General features: G+C 42.6%; 1 protein-coding gene across 4 annotated transcripts in view; it reads right to left on the bottom strand.

Annotated features, from left to right (window-relative positions):
• Positions 1–334: 334 nt before the first annotated feature.
• Positions 335–19,415, bottom strand: part of CSNK2A1 (casein kinase 2 alpha 1) — a 79,739-nt gene continuing 60,658 nt past the window's right edge. For 2 of the 4 annotated variants that reach the window (XM_033185978.1, XM_033185977.1), the window contains 7 exons: positions 17,321–17,404; positions 12,358–12,468; positions 9,765–9,866; positions 8,671–8,771; positions 7,378–7,526; positions 6,330–6,416; positions 1,919–3,311 (listed from right to left, as the gene is read on the bottom strand). In XM_033185978.1, the coding sequence (XP_033041869.1) occupies positions 3,196–3,311; positions 6,330–6,416; positions 7,378–7,526; positions 8,671–8,771; positions 9,765–9,866; positions 12,358–12,468; positions 17,321–17,404 (750 nt within the window). In that variant the 3' untranslated portion in view covers positions 1,919–3,195. Of the gene's footprint in view, positions 3,312–6,329; positions 6,417–7,377; positions 7,527–8,670; positions 8,772–9,764; positions 9,867–12,357; positions 12,469–17,320; positions 17,405–19,415 lie in introns of all 4 variants that reach the window. The other 2 variants (XM_033185976.1, XM_033185979.1) reach the window with 2 other exon arrangements.

Here is a 19,415-nt window from a genome sequence, read left to right as displayed (position 1 = left end):
GAGATACTTAAATGGTCAGTTCTAATTATAACCATACTTGTCAAAAGGCGAAGCAAAGATGAAAGTTAAAAACTGAGAAGAAATTAAAAAGCCCAAATCTGTCAACCAATCTCTAATTTTCTCTGCTGCTTTAGGACTATAGTAATTAGCCATACCCTGAGGATCTACTTTACAAAATATACTGTCTGACAGTCCCACTCTAACAATTTAATCTATCTCATGTAAGTTGGACAGGCATTTCAAGTACAAGAAACAGAATTCAAAATGTGAAAACTGAGCCATCTATCACACACGGTGTCGGGTGGAGAAGCATATTGCTCAGGCTGCAGGGACATTTCATTTATTTAAATGTTTTTATTAAAAAAAAAAAATTAAAGACCTTCATGGCACAACTTCTTCCCAGCACAATTATGTTTTAGTTATACCAATTACAATACAATTACAACCAATAAATCAAGGTGGGGGAGGGACTTCTGGCTTCAAACTTAAAAAAAAGCAGAGGAAGAAGGGAGGGACCACTTCAAACAAAGTTTAAAAATACTTTAAAAAATCTTTCAGAGTAATTGCCAACATAACTTTTTATATCGGCCATTCCATCTCCTGCCATCTAAGCAATGCAGACACAGGTAGTGCTGAGAAATAAAGTGTCCCAATACAAGGTATACAGATGAGGTAATTTACAACAACACATAAGTTGTTACTCTGTAAACCCTTGCCTCCCCCCCACCCCCCACCCAACTGGGTCTTTTGTTTTTTTGTTTTTCTCTCTCCATGCTTCTGCAGTGACTCTAAGTAGCATTTTTAAAAACTTCTATTTATTTTAAAAGGCCCTTGGGTGGCACCTCAGAGTCCTCTGCATTCACCTTCAGTTTCTTCCAAGGTCTGATGGGTGTAACGAGGTCCAGCTGTCTGCAGCTCTCCGCATCAGCCTAAGCTACACCTAAATTTCCGAGCTACAAGGATAGGGTATGAAGTCTTGATTTACAACCCTCTCCCCACCTCAAAAGAAAGAACTCATTAGTTATAAGTGTCCTGTTCAAATCACAATCCAGTGCAAACATAATCACAAATTGCATCTCTGGCACATCTGGTGCTTTTAGCTTCTGCACAAATTCAACATGGTAACCCTCACAGCATTCTAGGGCATAAAAGGGTCAAGTACAATAAATATCCACTGTAAGTGGTCATAAGGAAGAAAATCACCCTGCCACACAGTCAGAATGTTTTCCCTTCAGCTCTCCCTATCATTGAGAAGCGCTATGAAAGGAGGCTTTAGCGTCCTCTAAAGTTAACCATTAAATTCACTAAAGCCACCACCTTGATGGGTTACAAAGTTAGATAAGTTCATTAAATTCAACTCCCCAAACAATTACGTTTACCTATGATGCCTAGGTGAGAAAGGCCTGTGAATCTATAAAGGTAGGAGAATGGGGAACTAAGATTTTAGGCCTTAAAGTATGTTGGAAGAATTTTTCCTAGTTCCCACAAGCAGCTACTGTAATGAATTAACAGGAGAAAATACAGAGCTGATGGTTTTGCTATTGTGCTTAAAAAACTAGGCTTCCTCAGTGAAGCACCTGATAAACTTAGGTGGTTGGATTACAGTGGAAAGTCCACTTTACACACACACACACACAAACACACAAAAACTGGCGACTTTTTCCATCCCCAATCCCTGCACTGCTGAGACACAAAATGAGTTTTATGGCAAAGGATCCTTAATCCCCAGAGACGCTTTGGCTTGTGGTGCTTTTTTTTAAGGCCTCTCTGCCCTGCCCGGTACCATATGGGTCGAACGAGGGGTGTATAAAAGTGGGGGCCTTGTGAAGCCTCCACGGCACAGGGCTGCAGGCCCCTCAGATGTGAACATGAGACACCCACCCAGCAAGACCTTTACACAGGGAACTTAAATCTAACCTTGATAAATAAAACCAAACGTTTATTTACACCAAAGAATTCCAACACTGGATCTTTCACATATGAAGGACAAAGTATTATATATATACACACAGCAAGGGGTGGCAAGGCTGTAACAAGAGTTTATAGTTTTCCCACAATTACAGGTCTACCATTTCAGCTTCAATGGAGATAGTGGCTTTGCTCCTATCTCTCAAGATACATTTACAAGACTGAGGAGCAGGTCTTCTCACTGGATGGCATGTGAGGGAAGGGGAAGGTCAGAGGAAAAAAAGGTAGAAAGCTTAAAATGGAACTCAGTGTGGCCACATCTCCCATTAGCTCTAGCATGAAACCTGTATAGACAATGTTTATTTCTTTTGTAAAAAGCAATAAGTTATGCCCAGTAACTAAATGAATTCAAAATGGCCAAGACAAAGAAAACTGAGAAAGATTTTGCCTTCCCCCTCCTACCAGCTATGGAGCACAGCATATTGGAAGATGAACAGGGAAAAAGACCAAGGTAAGGAGGGTGGGAGGGAAGGTATCAAAATTTTAAACTGAACTAAAACTAAAATTATAAATGAGTTGGATTTAGGGTTAGATTAATAAGACATGATTCTTACTGAACAGAAGTTTTTAGTATCTGTCTGCATTTTGGGTAGATTTTCAACATCTCAATGTAACTAAGACACACTTCCATGAGAGCCATTAGGATAACCCCACTGAAGCGCTTATGGAGTAAAGTGATCTAAGTGACCAGCAAGCAGTCCACTGCTCCTACAGATTGGGTCCTCCCTTCCTTCTTTCCTTCCTGCCTCCTTTCTTCCCGCCTCCCCCGAGAAGCTACATTTTTGTAATCTCTGAAGAAGAGCACGAGATACCAACCCCCTAAAGTGTGGGATGGTGGAGGACAATGGTGGGAATGGGAAGAAATCTCCACCCAAATGCAGCAGCCGGGATTGAGGCTGGTTTATCTTTGCTCTTTTGTGACGAGGAACTAAATTTGGGAGGGGAGAAAAAAAATTTGTCCATGAAATATTCCACCTGCAGGTAATTTTTCAGGGAATCCCCTGAGTTATGAAAAGTTCGAGTTAAAAAAAAAAAAAAGAAAAAAGAAAAAAGAAAATCAGCCTATTATAATTTTTTTTTTATGACTGAACTACTATAAATCCACAAGCAACGGTTCAGACACGGTGCTTCTGAAGTGTTTCACCCCTCCCCACCAGGCGCAAGCTGCATCAAGGAGAGGGTGGACTCCCCCACCTCTGCTCAGGCATCAGGAGACAGATTGGGCCGTTACTGCTGAGCGCCAGCGGCAGCTGGAACAGGCATCCCAAGGGGGTTGGCAGCAGCAATCACTGGTGAGCCTGCCAGAGGTCCAAGGGGTGAAGGGGTTGGCACTGAAGAAATCCCTGAAAGAAAACAGCTGTCAGTGAGCCAAAGACACCAAACATGGCAATATTACCAGTTTCTCATAGCACTCACTGCAAAAGGAACACAATAATTCTTTATTGAAGACTTCTTCTTAGCCAGATTTTTACTTATACTTCAAGTCTGATCCTCAAAGTGGCAAGTCCTAATCAATTTAAGAGGCAGGTAAAGATATCTAGGCTTGGACAGTTTAAGGAGTTTGTCCAAGGTACACGATTAGCAAGTGGCAACCATGGTTTGGATTATAACCCAGGCCTGTCTAGGGCAGAGATGTCCAACCAGGTGACCAGTAGCCAACCACATGTGGCTGCTAAGCACTTGAAATATGACTAGTGCAACTGAGGAACTACATTTTAAATTTTATTCAATTGCAATTAAATAGCCTCACATGGCTGGTCACTACCATACTGAACAGCACAGGACTGCAGTCAAAGCTCATGTGCTCTTACACCATGCTGTCTTGATAGCTGGCAGCTTTCAAAATTACTAAAAGTCAATTTGAATGGGGAAAGAGCACTTTCTGTCTAAGCTAAAATTGTGTTTTGGAATTTATTTCCATTTGATTTCTTCTACCTCTCTAATCGTGTGTGTGTGTGTACACACATAGGTAACATATTCACATGGTTCAAAATACAAAAGGTTAAAAAAAGTATACAAAGGCCAGGTGCAGTGGCTTACACCTCTAATGTCAGCAGTTTGGGAGGCTGACGTGAGTGGATAACCTGAGGTCAGGAGTTCAAGACCAGCCTGGCCAACATGGTGAAACTCCCCCATCTCTACTAATAATACAAAAAAATTAGCCAGGAGGTGTGGCACATGCCTGGAATCCCAGCTACTTGGGAAGCTGAGGCAGGAGAATCGCTTGAACCCAGGAGGCGGAGGTTGCAGTGAGCCAAGATTGCACCACTGCACTCCAGCCTGGGAAACAAAGTGAGACAAAACAAAAAACCCAAAAAAGTATACAGTGAAAAATCTCCCACACCCTACTGCTTGGCCAACTTATGGCACCATTTTTGGGGGCATATCCTTCCAGAGATATTTAACACATGTACATGAATATAATTTTATATGAATATGTATATAAGAATCATATATAGGCCAGGTGCAGCCGTTCACGCCTATAATCCCAACACTTTGGGAGGCTGAGCTGGCTGGATCACTTGAGGTCAGGAGTTCGAGACCAGCCTGGTCAACATGGTGAAACCCCATGTCTACTAAAAATACAAAAATTAGCTGGGCATGATGGCAGGCACCTGCAGTCCCAGCTACCTGGGAGGCTGAGGTGGGAGAATCAATTGAACCTAGGAGGTGGAGGCTGCAGTGGCTGAAACTGTGCCACTGCACTCTAGCCTGGGCAACAGAGCAAGACACTGTCTCAAAAAAAAAAAAAAAAAAGTCATATATGAGAACATTATTATACATTCTTCTCCACTCCTGCTCTTAGACCTGGCTCTGCATCTCACTTTTTTTTGAGACAGATTCTCACGCTCACCCAGGCTGGAGTGCAGCGGTGCGATTTTGGCTCACTGCAATCTCTGCCTCCCAGGTTCAAGAGATTATCTTGCCTTAGCCTCCAACTAGCTGGGATTAAAGGAGCCTGCCACCATGCCCAGCTAATTTTTTGTATTTCCAGTAGAGACAGGGTTTTGCCATGCTGGCCAGGCTGGTCTCGAACTCCTGACCTCAAGTGAGCCACCTGCCTCAGCCTCCCAAAGTGCTGTGAGTACAGGCATGAGCCACTGCACCTGGCCCTGCATCTTGCGTTTTAAATTTCACATTATTATATTGGAGTTGGAGATCTAACAGAACATGAAACACTTATACATTCTTTTCTCTGGCTGCATCATAGTCCATTAAATGGATATACCATAATTGATTTAACCAGTTTCCTACTGATAGCTATTCTCAATGTTTTGTTATTACAAATAAGGCTACAAGTAAGTTTGGATATACATTACTCTGTACAGAGGTAGGATACTCAAGGGGTAAATTCTAGAAGGCAGCTAGTTCTTTTTTTTTTTAAAAAAAGGGAGAGGGGACCGGGCGCGGTGGCTCAAGCCTGTAATCCCAGCACTTTGGGAGGCCGAGACGGGCGGATCATAAGGTCAGGAGATCGAGACCATCCTGGCTAACACGGTGAAACCCCGTCTCCACTAAAAAATACAAAAAACTAGCCGGGCGAGGTGGCGGGCGCCTGTAGTCCCAGCCACTCAGGAGGCTGAGGCAGGAGAATGGCGTGAACCCAGGAGGCAGAGCTTGCAGTGAGCTGAGATCCGGCCACTGCACTCCAGCCTGGGTGACAGAGCGAGACTCCGTCTCAAAAAAAAAAAAAAAAAAAAAAAAAAGAAAGAAAAAAAAGAAAAAAAAGTGGGGGGAGGGGAACAGCAATTATTTGAGGGTATGTAAGTAAATGCCTTCACTACCACACGTGCACCCACTTGGATGTTGCCTACATGTCTAATTCTTATGCTATGTGCCTGTAGTTCCTTTGGAATAATTGGGTCCTCTATAAAGATTCACTATACATCACAATGATTCAATAATGAAAAACAATTTTACTTATGTTTTTACAACTGATAGGCACTCTATAGTTACTGTGGCAAATATCACAGAACTGTCCTGGTACACATACACACCTATGCACAAACCCCACCTCTATACCCATTTCTTAACATTGTTTCTAAGGGCCATGTAACTACTGTCATTTCAAACTATAAGATGAAATGGTGTAATTTTCCTTTTCATGGTTTGGCATTTTCAAACCCCTATGCCAGAAATTTTCAGTTAGGAATGCTGGAATTCTAGCCTAGAAGGGGATACCCTACTTAAGACAGTATCATTAAAGTATACCAAGTGTCAAGCATGCTGAAACCTGGTTAAAAAAAAGTCATAAGGCCACCAGTACAGAGAAGAGAAGGTATACAAGAAATCAGACCACAAAGCTAAGAATAGTAATTGACTTCCATATTTTTTTGAAGAAAATTTACCAATGAACTGACCTGACATCATATTGGCGCTGCTGACGGGCGTACTGCCCCCTGGCATGCTAGATGAACCCATTCGAGCCTGGTCCTTCACAACAGTGTCTAAAAAAGAGACAAAAAGGCTAGGTTCTGTTTTGCTTGAAAGATTAAACTAATGGTCTGGGAGCCTGAAAGCAGCCAGCTTCATTCTTTGCGTTTTACTTATACTCTACATTATTCCCCCAAAGAACTTAAGGTGGCAATTGCCTTCACCATTAGACAAGTGGTAAAAAATAGAAATAGCTTTCCTATCAAACTGTGGTAAAAGCTAACCCTTCAACCAAATGGTATAAAGATGAGGTAATTATTTATAGTAGAGCTAATTTAAAATGAAGCTGGTCCTGTTGAGGTTTAATGGAGACAAGACACTGTAACTTGGCAAAGATAGTAATATATTACCAGTGTGCCCACAGCTCAGTACCAAGTAGGACAAAGCTAGAGGTCCATGTAGGTTAGAGCTATGACCACATTCTCTATCCCAATCAGCCTGTCTGCTTCAGGTACAGGAGACTGGGCAAAAGTATAAATGATTCACTAGAAAACCATTACACTATTACCAAAGGAAAAATGTAATGTTGTAGCTAACATCACAGTAAGGATGGGGTGGATCTAAGTGGTATTTTCACTTAGGATGGCACAGGTGGCTATATTCACAAATCTAAGTCAAGGTGTTCATACAATATTAAGATTTGTAAGCCTCATTAGCTCTTTCCAATGAGTGATTACTAGAGAAAGGACAGATATAGGGCTGTGTATTCTAACTCAAACCATTCCAGACTGAGGTGTCATCCTCACAGTATGAAAGAAGTTTATTTAGGAATGCTCTTGTGTCATGTATTCTATTCGAGAAGAATTCTTCCAATAATTCTGCAATGTAGTTGCCATCACTATCCCCACTGGAAGAATCTGAGGCTCAGTATGGGTGAATTAACTGTGCAGCAATCCAACAGGAGCTGGGATTACGACTCTGTTCTATAGGACTCTGGGCCTACACAAACTCTGTGGGCTAGATATCTGGACTTACAGAAATAGGGGTGTTCCATGGCCTCTCTTGCAGTAAGCCGTGACTGGTGGTCATATCGCAGCAGTTTGTCCAGGAAATCCAAGGCCTCAGGGCTGACAAGGTGCTGATTTTCACTGTGGACAAAGCGTTCCCATCGCTTTCGAGAGTGTCTGCAGGACCAAAAGAGGGAATAAGAAATGGGCCACGTGGGCAGAGAAGTTCGACATTTCATTTCTACATTTTTCTTAGTGGCTAAAAGCCCAGCCAAAAGCAAAGAGGGAACAAAACTCAAGAGAGTAATCTTGCACCACTGTGCCACTGAGTGGGACAACAAAGCTAACGAGACTGGAAATAACATAGCTAGAGTAAATAAAGACATCTGAGTCCTCTCAGTTTTAAGAAACATAATTCAGGTTACTTGACAGGACGTGACTGCTTCTGTGTAGCAAGGAGGGTCAGGTGGCTGAGCTCACCAGGCCTATTTCCCATCCCCACACATATTCCTGGCATCTCTGCCACTTGGCCAGAAAAAGCCTTTGCATCAGGAAAGTCCGTCTCCTCCTGTTAAGTGGTTAAGTGTTTAAGTACTGTATCTAGTCACTACTGTTAGAGTTGGTTGTCTGCATATAGTCTTTTTTTTTTGTGAGACAGGGTCTCACTCTGTTGCCCAGACTGGAGTGCAGCCACATGTTCACGGCTCTCTGCAGCACTCCCTCCTGGGCTCAAGGGAAGCTCCTGCCTCAGCTTCCTGGTAGTCTGGACTACTGGCACACATCACCATGCAGGGCTGACTTTTTATTTTCTCATGGAGTCGAGGGTCTCATTATGTAGCCCTGGCTGGTCTCCAACTCCAGGGCTCAAGTGATCCTCCTGCCTTGGCCTCCTAAAGTTCTGGGATTACAGATATGAGTCACTGTGCCCAGTCTGCACATCAGTCTTAAAGCATGCATTTTCTATTTCAATTTCTTTCTCTTGGAGAAAGGTTTTTCACTTAAAGAAGCAAGGTAAATGAAGACAGATTTTGATTTTTGCCTCAACTGTAACCCTTCTACTAGAATCTACACTTCATTCATTTTGTAGGAATCCTCTAGCTATAATCCCTCCATCAGACTCCTGTAAGTGAATTTGAATAAAGGGCCATTCAATGCAATGCCTTTATCTAGAGGCCTGCTCAATGCAGCATCCTGTGGCACTGGACCACTGACATCCTGACAGTGTTGGCGAAGAGAATTTAACTGTTTTGAAGATCCTAAGTGCCAGTTCACACCCAAAGTGCTTAAGCCACAGACGCACATATTTTGTTTCATGACTTACCTGCCCAAGATATCATTGAAACGTGGATCTAATTCAATGTTGTATTTGTCAATATAGTCATATAAATCTTCTGTCCCCAGAACCTTGGCTATCCTCACCAACTAGTATTAAAGAAAGACAAAAACCCGTACCACAAGCATATTATATGATCAAATCAACAATTAATAATGATTGAATCAACATAAAGGGGTCATCATGTCTATAGGTATGAATGCTACCTCCTAACAGTTTTAGACTTCAACTCAATGGGATAGTGTTAGAAAAAGCAAACTACTTTATAAACTGGTTTCTTTCTCTTGAAATGTCATCCTGGCAAATTCTTATTTTTCTCCCCTCAAAACCCAATTGAAAATGTCACTTCTTTCGGGAAGCTCCCATTGCACACTCAAACTACTCATCGCTACTGCCTTTTGTGCCTTGTCCACACTTCTACTCTGAAGTTATGACTATAATCTATTTTGTTGTATGTTTGACTCCCTTACAAGATCAACTATGAACTACTCGAGGGAAGAACTATTCTTTCTTTTTCTGTATTCCTCAGTACTGCATGACTTGATACAGAGTTATTGACTTTAATGGAATTCAGGTTGTATTCTTTAAATACATTAAAATTGGACATGGCGCTCAAAGGGAACAAGACAATGGTACCTTCCACAAGGTCCTAGAATCATTCCAGGTTCTTGTGAATGAAAGAGCCCTTTGGTCTTCAAGGGGGAAGGGGAGTTAGCTTAAGAAACATCTATAACTCAACCCATACAAAGAGACAAAAGGATCACAGAAATAATAGGCTAACATATTGGAGAAAACTTCGTCTTGGAGAATAAGGTTGTATTAGGAGAATTCTAAGGTAATGTCCTATTTTAAAAATCTGGATGACAATTTGTATGTATTCTTCACAATAAAACAAGCAATGCAAATGACAAGGACTAAGAGGGAAAGTCTGATTTCAAAAGGCTAAGCTGGTAGCTCCCAAAACATCAATCTAAGGATCAATATCAGGGTGGCTGAACAAACAGTGAACTGAAAATTATAGGCAGTCCTGGCTATCATTGCATTAGACCAGTAAATTTTTCAATGGGTATAACATATATTACCTGATCATAATTGTCATGTCCATGGAAAAATGGCTCCTTCCGAAAGATCATACTTGCCAGCATACAACCCAAACTCCACATATCCAAACTATAATCGTACATCTGCATAAAAGTAAACTCACTATTATTTGTGAATCCCCAGGCTTGTCACTTCAAAATAAAAGATTAAAAAAAAAAAAAAAATCTTCATATACTTCTTTTTAGTCTTTTTTTTTTTTTTTGGAGACAGAGTCTCACTCTGCTGCCCAGGCTGGAATGCAGAGGCACAATCGTGGCTCACCACAACCTCCGCCTCCCGGGTTCAAGCGATTCTCTGCCTTAGCCTTCTGAGTAGCTGGAACTACAGGCGCATGCCACCATGCCTGGCTAATTTTGTATTTTTAGTAGAGATGAGGTTTCACTATGTTGGCCAGGCTGGTCTCGAACGCCTTACCTCATGATCCACTCGCCTTAGGCTCCCAAAGTGCTAGGATCACAGGCATGAGCCACCGCGCCTGGCTAGTCTTTTCTTTTTTTTTTTTTTTTTTTTTTTGAGACAGAGTCTCGCTCTGTCGCCCAGGCTGGAGTGCAGTGGCCGGATCTCAGCTCACTTCAGCTCACTGCAAGCTCCGCCTCCCGGGTTCACGCCATTCTCTCGCCTCAGCCTCCCGAGTAGCTGGGACTACAGGCGCCCGCCAACTCGCCCGGCAAATTTTTTGTATTTTTTTAGTAGAGACGGGGTTTCACCGTGTTAGCCAGGATGGTCCCGATCTCCTGACCTCGTGATCCGCCCGTCTCGGCCTCCCAAAGTGCTGGGATTACAGGCTTGAGCCACCGCGCCCGGCCTAGTCTTTTCTTTCACGCATCTTTCACTAGGTTTTAAGATAATTTTTACTTTTTAAAATTTTTTATTTGAGACAGAGTCTTGCTCTGTTGCCCAGACTGGAGTGCAGGGGTGTGATCTTGGCTCACTGCAACCTCAGCTTCCCAGGTTCAAGCAATTCTCTGCCTCAGCCTCCCGAGCAGCTGGGATTACAAGTGCCCACCACCACGCCTGGCTAATTTTTTTGTATTTTTAGTAGAGACAGGGTTTCACTATCTTGGCCAGGCTGGTCTTGAACTCCTGACCACGTGATCTACCTGCCTCGGCCTTTCCAAGTGCTGGGATTACAGGCATGAGCCACTGTGCCTGGCTTTTTTTTTTTTTTTTTTTTAAAGACACAGGGTCTTGCTCTGTTGCTCAGGCTGGAGTGTAGTGGCACGATCATAGCTCACTGTAACCTCCAACTCCTGGGCTTAGGCCTTGAGTAGGTAGGATTACAGGCATACACCACTATGCTCAGCTAATAAATATACTATTTTGAATTGTTTTCTTCACTTACACACACACAAAAAACCCTCCAAATTGTTAGTCAATGGAGACGATCTAATGTGTATCATTAGTATTTTATTACATAAATGTTTCAGAATTTAATCTTTAATTTTCCTATAATAGGACAGTGTTCTGTTTTTCACAATTATTAGTAATACTGTACAAACCATTTTTATGCATAAAATGCTTTTTGAGCTCAGGGCTATAGCCTTAAGATCCCAAGAAAGAAATTCCTACAAGAACAAAGAGTCTGAAACTGTTTTTTTTTTTTTTTTTTGAGACGGAGTCTCGCTCTGTCACCCGGGCTGGAGTGCAGTGGCCAGATCTCAGCTCACTGCAAGCTCCGCCTCCCGGGTTTACGCCATTCTCCTGCCTCAGCCTCCGCAGTAGCTGGGACTACAGGCGCCCGCCATCTTGCCCGGCTAGATTTTTGTATTTTTTTAGTAGAGACGGGGTTTCACCGTGTTAGCCAGGATGGTCCCGATCTCCTGACCTCGTGATCCGCCCGTCTCGGCCTCCCAAAGTGCTGGGATTACAGGCTTGAGCCACCGCGCCCGGCCTGAGTCTGAAACTTTTAAAAACAACTGGTAATAAGTTGGAAAGACTGGCATAAAAGATACTCCCAAGAAAACTTCAGATTTTTAAAACTTGGCAAATCTATTATGAATTTGGTTCCTTTCTCCTTTTTCTGTGAGGAGAAAGAAGGCTTCTCGGTGGAGCTGGGGAGAAGACCTTTATATTTAGTATACAATTCAGAAGAACAAGAAAACATTCTTGAATTTACTCTGAAGACTGGTTAAACTTAGTTACAGGATGGGCATGGTGGCTCATGCCTGTAATCTCAGCACTTTGGGGAGCCAAGGTGGGAGGATGGGTTGTGCCTAGGAGTTTGAGATCAGCCTGGGCAATATAGTGAGACTTTCTCTCTACACACAAAAAGTTAAAAATTAGCTGGATGTGGTAGCGCATGCCTGTAGTCCCAGCTACTCAGGAGGCTAAGCTGGGAGGATCACCTGAGCCCAGAAGTTTGGGGCTGCAGTGAGCTATGATCACGGCATTGTACTCCAGCCTGGGCAACAGAGGAAAACCCTGCCTCAAAACACGAACAAAAGGTCAGGCGTGGTGGTTCAGGCCTATAATCCCAGCACCTAAATGCACAAAATGACATTTTTTTTTTTTTTTTGGTAAATTATGTGCGAAATAATCACAGGACCAAAATTATGCCTGCCCTTCTCTTCTCACCTGATAGTCTACAAGTAGCTCAGGACCTTTGAAGTATCGGGAAGCAACTCGGACATTATATTCTTGGCCAGGATGATAAAACTCAGCCAAACCCCAGTCTATTAGTCGTAGCTGAAAAAGAATAAATCATGAGCAATTTTATCTTTCTCTAAGCTACCCACATTGTGCCATTAGCATACTCTTGATAAAATACACCAGATACGCCACTCTCTACTGAAACCCCTTCACTGACTACTTATGGCCTTCAGGATGAAAATAAAACTTCTCAGCCTGACATACAACTTTCTCCATGATTTTGTTCCTAAAAGACACAATCTCATTTGTGCTTTTACAAATTTCTTAAACTGCTCAATGATTAAAATGTCCCTACTACCTAGCCTATAATCCTATTGGTAAGCATCTCCTTAACTTTTGGGATATTTAAGTTAGCTCCTCAATGAAGTCTTCTCTAATTACCTAGATAGAACTGATCATTGCCTTCAGCCCCCTGAATTTTAGATATATTTCTTTAACAGAACCTAAACTCTGTATTATATGTTTTCTTTTTTTTTTTGGAGACGGAGTCTTGCTCTGTCGCCCAGGCTGGAGTGCAGTGGCCGGATCTCAGCTCACTGCAAGCCCTGCCTCCCGGGTTCACGCCATTCTCCTGCCTCAGCCTCCCGAGTAGCTGGGACTACAGGCGCCCGCCACCTCGCCCGGCTAGGTTTTTGTATTTTTTTAGTAGAGATGGGGTTTCACCGTGTTAGCCAGGATGGTCTCGATCTCCTGACCTCGTGATCCGCCCGTCTCGGCCTCCCAAAGTACAGGCTTGAGCCACCGCGCCTGGCCTATTATATGTTTTCTACCTTTCTTTTTCAGGATGACAAGCCCTAGGGGATAGGGACTGTTTTATTCACCTTTGTAATTTTCAGAATTCAACATAATGCCTGGTATACTGGAGAAAAATGAATAAATATTTGCTGGATAGACGAAATAACAGAAAAGTCATACAATACAGCTTTTACCAAAATGCATCCTAAATATGGAAAAAGGGGTAAGAGGCAAGCTTATCTGCCCACTGTGCACAGCACGACCATGATCTGAAGTGCCAGCAGCAGGCCCTGAGGAAACACTGGACTCCTCTGGCACTAAGTTTACTGCCTACATCTCAAAACTAAACGTTTGATTACTCCCTGCAAAATTACCTCCACTCATAGTCTCCCCCTGCTCAGTTAAAGGTGATATTCATCCTGTCATATAAGCCAAAACTTCAGATTCACCCTGGATTCTTGTTTCCTTCAGACCTCACATTTAATCTGTCAACAAATCCTGAAGCCTGTACCATATTCTGACCATTATCATCACCTCCACTGCCACTGCCCTGATCCAAGCCAACACCAAGTCTTGTTTGATATACTGTCATAGTCCCTTCTCCTAATCGGTTTCACTGCTTTCACTCTTGCCCTCTAAACAGTTTAATAAATACTAAATAAATAGTTTAACAGTTATTTAAAAAATAATTAAATATTTAAAAATAAACATAAACAGCTTTTTTTTTTTTTTTTTTTTTTTTTTTTTTTTTTTTTTTTTGAGACGGAGTCTCGCTCTGTACCCAGGCTGGAGTGCAGTGGCCGGATCTCAGCTCACTGCAAGCTCCGCCTCCGGGTTTACGCCATTCTCCTGCCTCAGCCTCCGAGTAGCTGGGACTACAGGCGCCCGCCACCTCGCCGGCTAGTTTTTTGTATTTTTTAGTAGAGACGGGGTTTCACCGTGTTAGCCAGGATGGTCTTGATCTCCTGACCTCGTGATCCGCCCGTCTCGGCCTCCCAAAGTGCTGGGATTACAGGCTTGAGCCACCGCGCCCGGCCTTTTCTTCTTTTTTTTGAGACGGAGTCTTGCTCTGCCACCCAGGCTGGAGTGCAGTGGCCGGATCTCAGCTCACTGCAAGCTCCGCCTCCCGGGTTTACGTCATTCTCTCGCCTCAGCCTCCCAAGTAGCTGGGACTACAGGCGCCCGCCTCGTCGCCCGGCTAGTTTTTTGTATTTTTAAGTAGAGACAGGGTTTCACCGTATTAGCCAGGATGGTTTCGATCTCCTGACCTCGTGATCCGCCTGTCTCAGCCTCCCAAAGTGCTGGGATTACAGGCTTGAGCCACCGCGCCCGGCCAACAGCTTTTTAAAAGGATTGTTCAGGTTGCTATGGAGAGATTATAGATTCACAGGAAATTGCAAAAGTAGTAGAGATTCTCTGTACCCTTTACCCAGTTTCCCCTAATAGTAACATCTTACATAACTACAGTACAATATCAAAACCAAGAAACTGACATTGGTACAATTCAGAAAGATCTTATTCAGGTTTCACCAGTGTTACATGCACGCACATGTTTGTGTGTGTGTTTCTATGCAATTTTATCATATGTATAAATTGATATAATCTCAACAAGGTATAGAACTGTTCCATCACCACACACATGTCCTGTGTGTTAGCCCAACCCCTGGCAACCCCTGTTCTTTATCTCTACCATTTTGAGAATGCTACAGAAGGCCGGGCGTGGTGGCTCAAGCCTGTAATCCCAGCACTTTGGGAGGCCGAAGCGGGTGGATCACGAGGTCAGGAGATCGAGACCACCCTGACTAACACGGTGAAACTCCGTCTCTACTAAAAATACAAAAAAAAAAAAAAAAAAACTAGCCGGGCGTGGTGGCGGGCGCCTGTAGTCCCAGCTACTCGGAGGCTGAGGCGCGAGAATGGCATGAACCCAGGAGGCGGAGCTTGCAGTGAGCCGAGATCGCGCCACTGCACTCCAGCCTGGGCGACACAGCAAGACTCTGTCTCAAAAAAAAAAAAAAGAGAATGCTACAGAAATGGAGTTATTGGCATATAACTCTTTTCGAGATTGTCTTTTTTCACTAAGCATGCGATCCACCCAAGCCAGTTTGTTTAACCATTCCTTCACTGAAGGGCACTTCCCCCCCACACCTTTTTTTTTTTTTTTGAGATGCAGTCTTGCTCTGTCACCCAGGCTGGAACGGAGTGGCACGATCTCGGCTTACTGGAACTTCCACCTCCCGGGTTCGAGCAATTCTCCTGCCTCAGCCTCCTGAGCAGCTGGGATTACAGGTGCATGCCACCACACTCGGCTAATTTTTGTATTTTTTTTAGTAGAGACGGGGTTTCACCATGTTGGCCAGGCTGGTCTCCAACTCCTGAACTCGTGACCTGCTGGCCTTGGCCTCCCAAAATGCTGGAATTACAGGCCTGAGTCACCACGCCCAGCTTTTTCCCTCAATTTTAAGCTATTAAAAATATAGTTGCATTCATATACAGGCTTTTGTGTGGACCTAAGATTTTGTTGCTCTGAGATAAATGCCACCGCAGGATTGTATGGTAAGCGTATGTTTAGCTTTTCAAGAAACCAACAAACTATAAAACAATAGTTTAGGATTTTCCAAAATGCTAAACTTTACATTCCTACCAGCAATGTATGAGAGATCAAGTTTCTTCACATTTTTGTCAGCACTTGGTACCATCACCATTTTTCATTTTAGCTGTTCTAACAAATGTGTAGTTAACTGTTAAATTTCAAGTGAGAACACGCCAAAGCTTAGAATGTGCAAAAGCTTGGCCGGGCGTGGTGGCTCACGCCTGTAATCCCAGCACTTTGGGAGGCTGAGGCGGGCAGATCACAAGGTCAGGAGATCGAGACCATCCTGGCTAACACGGTAAAGCCCCGTCTCTACTAAAAATACAAAAAAATTAGCCGGACGCCGTGGTGGGCGCCTGTAGTCCCAGCTACTCGGGAGGCTGAGGCAGGAAAATGGCATGAACCTGGGAAGCAGAGCTTGCAGTGAGCCGAGATCGCGTCACTGCACTCCAGCCTGGGCGACATGGCGAGACTCCGCCTCAAAAAAAAAAAAAGAATATGCAAGAATATGCAAAAGCTCTCTATCTTCAGAGATAAGGCCTAACAATGACCAATAAGGTTTTACATGATTTGGTTTTACCTCTTTGATCTCATTTCCTTCTTTCCCTGCATTCATTCTATCCCAGCTTTATCCTTGAGGCTCTTCCAACATGCCAAACACATCCTTACCTCAAGGGATTTTGTACTTGCTATTTACTCTGCCTTGAGACATGTTTCTTCATAAGACTGCATGGCTGGGTCCCTTCCAGTGCTCTCTAAAATGTCACCTTTCCAGTGAAAACCTTCCTTTACAACTGGTTTAAAATTGCAAATACCCTCTTGCCATTCACTATTCTTGCTTTTGATTCTACATCAAAATAACTTTCTACCCTACCAGCCTCCCTAAATGTAAGCTCCTAAAAGACAAGCATTTATTGTATGTTTAGTTCACTCATATATCCCTAGCCCCTAGAATGGTGCCTTTGACATAGTATGTGCCTAAAAAAATTTAGTTGCATAAACCAATCACCTACCTCCCCAAAGACCACAACAGATAAGTCATCATAGCTTGGTCACCTTAAAAAACTGAAATGTTACAGCATGTGGCCATTATAGCTCTCATGTAAAAGCATTTGTAGACAATAGGGGCCTCATGACACCTACTAACAGAAGTAGCATTTTCTGTATATTTCATCCACTTAACTGTGCACATTTAATTCTCATGAATACCTAGTTGTCTGCAGGGCAATTATTACCCACACTGTACAAGAAAGAAAAAGAAGGCAAATGAAGACAAAGTAGTGTCTCAGGAAACTAGTTATTCAACAAAAAAGACTAGAAGCCACGTTTCTGGACTTAGAAGATGAACATTTTGCCCACTACACTAATGTTTCCTTCTTGGTAGCATTCTTAGGAATATAAATAATGGTTCAAACATGTTGATTTGTAAATTCATTCATTCACCAAATATTTATCAAGGGCCAAATAGGTACTAGGGTCTGTGACAAGGGATAAAGTGTTGAAGATGGACAATTAACTACATCACGGAGATAAATAACACTTGTCTGTCTATCACTTTACCTTTCTGTGCTCATGATCAATCATGACATTATGGGGCTTCACATCTCTGTGCATAATTCCCATGCTGTGACAATAATCCAGGGCCTGTGGGAGCAACAGGTAAGAAAGGAGTTAGCCTGAATAATAGTTAAGAGTCCTTTACTTTTCCCTCCATGTTAATTTTCCTTTTAGCCTCACAATACCCCAGGGATTCAAGTTGAGGACAGTCACTTCCACAGCAATGCTTCAGAGACTTGTTCATGATCTCACATCACAGTCAAGCAAACTCAGGTCTCTGAGCTTAGAGATCTTTTTCTGATATAGTTGTTTCAACATGTTTTCTGTCTTAAAAAGACCCAAAGTATACCCAAACTGCACCACTTCAAAGTTTTCTGTCTTGTACAGATCCTAGATTATTTTCACATACCCCTCAAAGAAAGAAAATAGATCTTTACTATAAACCTCTTATTCAAAGAACAGTAATTCTTTAGCAACTAAGAGCCTATAACAGAGGTTGGCAAACCACAGGCCAAATTTGGCCTGATGTCTGCTTTTGTAAATAATGTTTTATTAGAACATAGCCATGCCTATTTGTTTGCATATTGTCTATGGTTGCTTTTGTGCTACAACAGCAGAGCTGAACACTACATGGCCCACAAAGCCTAAAATATTTACTATTTGGCCCTTTAAAGAAGTTTGCCAATGCCTGATTTAGGTGATCAAATCCAATCTGAAATGTTTCCAACCTCAAGCTAAAGGGAACTGAGTACTATAATCTTTGGGGTTTGTTAATACCAGCCTTTCAGTCAACCGACGTTATTGGCCAAATTCTCGTCCTTCCTGAAGGGCAACTTGGGTTCCTACAGTTCCCAAGGCTAAGCAATCATATCTGTAACTTTCTAAAGCCTTGCTTGCCACAAACTGCATGAGCCAATGGAAAGATCAAGTATCTCTGCTGGCACAATCTCCTCAAGGTACTTCTAAGGCTCCAACAGCAGACTTTATGTCAACTCTTGTTTAGTAAGAAACCTTAGCCAACTTTTAGCAATCCTCTCATCTAGAAAGCTGACCTTGTGACTACTGGGAACAAGATATTTGGTGACCCCACTTTAGAAATGAAAGTAAATTTTCAATTAGCAATCTATAAGCAGAAATTTACACAATCCTTAGGACAATTACCCTTTGAGAACTGAGTTGCAGTTTACTGTTTTATTTGTTGACTCTTCAGTGAAATAAAGTATATCAGAAGCTAGCACATCAGGTGTTTTCAAGAGTTTTGAAAATTTAATTTTAACTTACGTAGGGGCACACAGAGATTACAAATATTTGTTAAGGGGTCACTCTAAGCTATTTTACAAACACCCTTTTTCAAATTGTTCTAAATTATACTCCTACTAGACCCCATTCCATAACCCTTGGCACAAGGGTTCTGATCCTATTATTAATTTTTATTTATTTATGTATTTAGAGACAGAGTCTCACTCTGTGCCACTGTACTCCAGCCTGTGCAATACTCATAGCTCACTGCTGCCTCAAATTCCTGAGATCCTCCTGTCACAGCCTCCCGAGTAGCTGGAATTACAAGCATGAGCCACCATGCCCAGCTAATTTTTAATTTTTCTGTAGAGACAAGGTCTCACTATGTTGCCCAGGCTGGTCTTGATCTGCTGGCCTCAAGCAATCCTCCTGCCTTGGCCTCCCAAGTAGCTGGGACTTACAGGTGCACACCACCATGCCCAGGTAATTAAAAAAAAAATTTTTTTTTTTGACGAGTTGATGGGTGCTGACGAGTTGATGGGTGCAGCACACCAACATGGCACAAGTATACATATGTAACAAACCTGAACATTATGAACATGTACCCTGGAACTTAAAGTATAATAAAAAAAAAAAAAAATTTTTTTTTTTTGAAGAGATGAGGGTCTCACTATGTCACCCAGGCTGGTCTTTTGATCTCCTGGCCTCAAGCAATCCTCCTGCCTCAGCCTTTCTAAGTGCTGGGATTACAGGTATACTATTAACTTATTAAAAACTTATATAGAGGTCCCTTCTTTCAACATACTTTACAAAGTTAATTTGCTGGCTTTTCTACTATCAATTTACTATTTAACAAAGA

This window comes from Trachypithecus francoisi, unplaced genomic scaffold (assembly GCF_009764315.1).
Source record: "Trachypithecus francoisi isolate TF-2019V2 unplaced genomic scaffold, Tfra_2.0 Lachesis_group21, whole genome shotgun sequence".
Classification (NCBI taxonomy): domain Eukaryota; kingdom Metazoa; phylum Chordata; class Mammalia; order Primates; family Cercopithecidae; genus Trachypithecus; species Trachypithecus francoisi.
The sequence above is the reverse complement of the archived record's forward strand: the minus strand, read 5'-3'. Positions and strand labels throughout refer to the sequence as shown.